This window comes from Trypanosoma equiperdum (genome assembly GCF_001457755.1).
Source record: "Trypanosoma equiperdum strain OVI genome assembly, contig: ctg_43, whole genome shotgun sequence".
NCBI classification, from domain to species: Eukaryota; Euglenozoa; class Kinetoplastea; order Trypanosomatida; family Trypanosomatidae; genus Trypanosoma; species Trypanosoma equiperdum.
The window spans coordinates 3673-6958 of record NW_027124354.1 but is presented as its reverse complement, the minus strand read 5'-3'; the positions used below and the strand labels follow the sequence as shown (position 1 = coordinate 6958).

Below are 3286 nucleotides of genomic sequence, written 5' to 3'. Positions count from 1 at the left end.
ACATTACGAAGAACAACGGAGACATGACACAGTAGCAAGTGATAATAACAATAATAATAGAACTGACGAAATAGTGATAGCGACAAAAGGGATCACACGTAAAAAAGAGAATTAAACACGCCCCTTCACAGCTCTCCTAAACCGCTTAGCACGTTACCTATGGTTACTTCTCCCTGTTAATAATGCAAATAAACGCACAGAAACAAACACAAAAAAGAGAGGGGCACTTGTATATAATTTCTCTTTCTATTTTTTTTTAAAAAATACCGGAATCAATTCCGACTTCCCAGCTCCTTCAAGTCATGATGATAATTTAAAACTGTTCCACCACTAAGCACGATTAGATACAAGTGCAGAGCACTCAATCAACCCAGCGTTATGAAGAGAATCACATTCAAGGGACGATCGAAGAAACAGCCGCTGAGCGACGGTAAAATTGAAACAAAAAAGGAACAAAAAGAGGGAAACAACATATATATCTGTATTCATTTGTAGTACTGTATTCGTCTGTGTCTGCAGCAGTGCTGAGTGATGGAAGCACGTTCACACATTGAGAAAATCCAACAGGAGAGGCGGTGATTAAAGCAAAAGGAATGGTAGCGATCACACGCCCATCGCACTCACCATCAATTTATCAGACACGAAACATTCATTGTTATGGAGAAAAAAATGAAAATGATATCATCATCAAAAGGTTAATTCAACATTTGTTTTGAAGGCCAAATATTTGACCCCATCGGGGGGAGGGTGAACACTACCGCAACGCTGGATCTTAAAGCACACGAAAATAACAAAAGCAAAAAAAATCACCAACCACTACATCAATATGACGCGAGAGTATTTTCTATGATTAAAATATTAATAATGGTGACGCCATCCAACCCCCAAAATATATTAACCTTAAAATACCTTTTAATATCTCACGCACCACATTGGTTTATCGCTATTGACTGCAGGCTACCCCTACCTTGTCATCCAAAGTAATAAGCGTACACTCTATATCCATCACAGCCTTTAAAACAAGTGCGTAATTCTCTGTGCTATTTAGTGGAGCGTCATGCTTTTCGCAAAGTGTCAACTTCGTCTTCAGTAGTTTGCTGAGGGATCGCACCTGAGTCATTACAGCACTATTCGTACTCATTGTAGTGATGACTTCTTTTATATAAGCGCCTGGCCGCGCGAACCCACCGGGCGTAAGCGCTCGTAGCAGTGTGCCGACAAGTTCGTCGTTATCCACCGGCGCCTGCAACATTTCAATGCTTTTGCCCAGGACGTGTGCAACGGTGGCCGCGGTATCAAGCTGGTCAATATGTGTAGTGGCAACGTCTATGACATTCGTTGTTGAAGGGAATGAGCGCTCAAGGTGGTATTTGTACACAACCAAACGGTTCCTTAGTAAGGCACTATCCGGCTTGGCGTCACCATACTCCCGACTGTTGTCGTATGTGTACGTCATATACTCAAATTTATTGAGGGAAGCATTTCTATCGTAACTGTCGGTGAGCTTCCGCCTACCACTGGAAAAGCATGGGTTGACTTCACACACGCTTAATAAACAGCAATTTTCCGGTGGTAATTTCGAAGCTTCTAAAGCTCCCATATCTTTTTGTTCCTCCGCCATTTCCGTAACAACAAGAGGAGTGGCGTCTTTGAGAAGGGGCCTAACGAAGTCTTTGCTACATTCCAAAAACTGCTCCAACTTAGTTTTAGCTGGCATTTTAAACACGCATTTTAGAGGCAGGCTGTATCCGTTTTGCATGGATTCGTTACCATCCATCTCATGTAACTCAACTTCTGCCCGGTTCATGCGAGCCCAAAGCAAAAAGTAACAGTGATTCTCCCGCTTTTGTCGATCTTCTTTAGAAACCGCATAACAACCGTCCGCCATCGCTGAGTGGATTGAGGCGGCAGCTTTGAAGTCATTCAACAAACGGTAGTAACGCTCAACAATGCTTAACACACCTACAGAGAAGATGTTATAATGATCCTTATCTAACAGCGACGCAGCCCCTCGCAACACTTCTACATGTCCTGAAAGTGACAAGCAGGGGTCGCTAGGGAGAACCCTCAACTCCGACACCACCGTATACAAAACATCACCAGTAAGAAGTGTGTCCACTTCAGGAAGAAGCCGCGCGTAATCGTGCCAGAACACGTGGGAGAACACAATAAATGGTATGCGTGCTCCTCGTGACTCCTTTCCTCTTACTTGGTAGAAGGCTTCTGTTAGACGAAAACAAAGAGCCGCTACAAACAACAAAACAATGCCTGCCTCCCCCATGTTGTTGTTCGCTTTGTGCAGTTCATGAAGGCGCTGAAACCATCTGAGGCATTCATGCACTGCACCCACCCTCAACAGTTGCACGGCAAGTTTGAAGTGTTGGAGCGCCTTCGCCTCCTTCAGCCGAAGAGATTCGGTCTGCATCAGTTGCCGAACGCTACCGAACAACATCATGGATATTTCCCTCACTGAAGCCAGCTCCTCTGCGAATGAGGGTGGTTCATTACAGTTGTTGCTGCCCTGTTCGCTTCCAACAATAGCACTTGTCCTACGGTTTCCTACAAGTGATGCGATTCCATTCACACCGTTGCTGATAAGGCAAGATGGTATCGGGCTCATCCGCTCGACAGAAGTAAATGGTGACTCTCCACAATGCCGGCGCCCTGCGGTAACCTCATTACCGGGGGTTTCTGAGTCAGCTTCACAGCGCTTTACATACGACTGGGAAAATGGGGGGAAATTGTCTCCCGACTGTTGAGCTTTTCGCACTAAGTTCGAGAGATGGAGTTCGAGAAAACCTCCAGCTAAACGAAGGTCACGCTTTTTAGACTCCGCCACGTAAACCGTTGCGCTGAAGATCGGCGCCTTGATTTTTGCGACTGACCTGCACCCCGTGTAACAGGCGTAGCACATCAGGAACAGCACCTCCTCCGCCATTGAACGCACATGCACCGAACAACTACTCATCAGACTCATCACAAGTACTGCCATACCGCTGCACATCCGCGAAGTGGAACACAAAATCTCCGGAAAGATAGAATGAGCAACTTCCAGTAGGGCACAGGAACCAATCTGAAGGGCGGCTGTTGAATTTCCAAGATGCAATACACCTTCTAACAAATGAAAGAACGGGAACACAATTGGATCCACTTTCTCAGTTCGGAGACTCTTTAGTGCATCAGGAACAGCATGGAGGACTGCGCTGCACACATATGCACCAATTGCAGCAACAAACGTTGACATGCGCGCATCCCACTCCCGCATCCATTGGGTTGGTTCCTTAAC

General features: G+C 45.6%; 1 pseudogene across 1 annotated transcript in view; it reads right to left on the bottom strand.

Moving 5' to 3' along the window:
• Positions 1-943: 943 nt before the first annotated feature.
• The window catches only part of TEOVI_000183000:pseudogene, a 6015-nt pseudogene continuing 3672 nt past the window's right edge, over positions 944-3286 (bottom strand). The window contains exon 1 of the mRNA in view: positions 944-3286. This exon is cut by the window's right edge and continues 3672 nt beyond it. Within this exon, the coding sequence occupies positions 944-3286 (2343 nt within the window).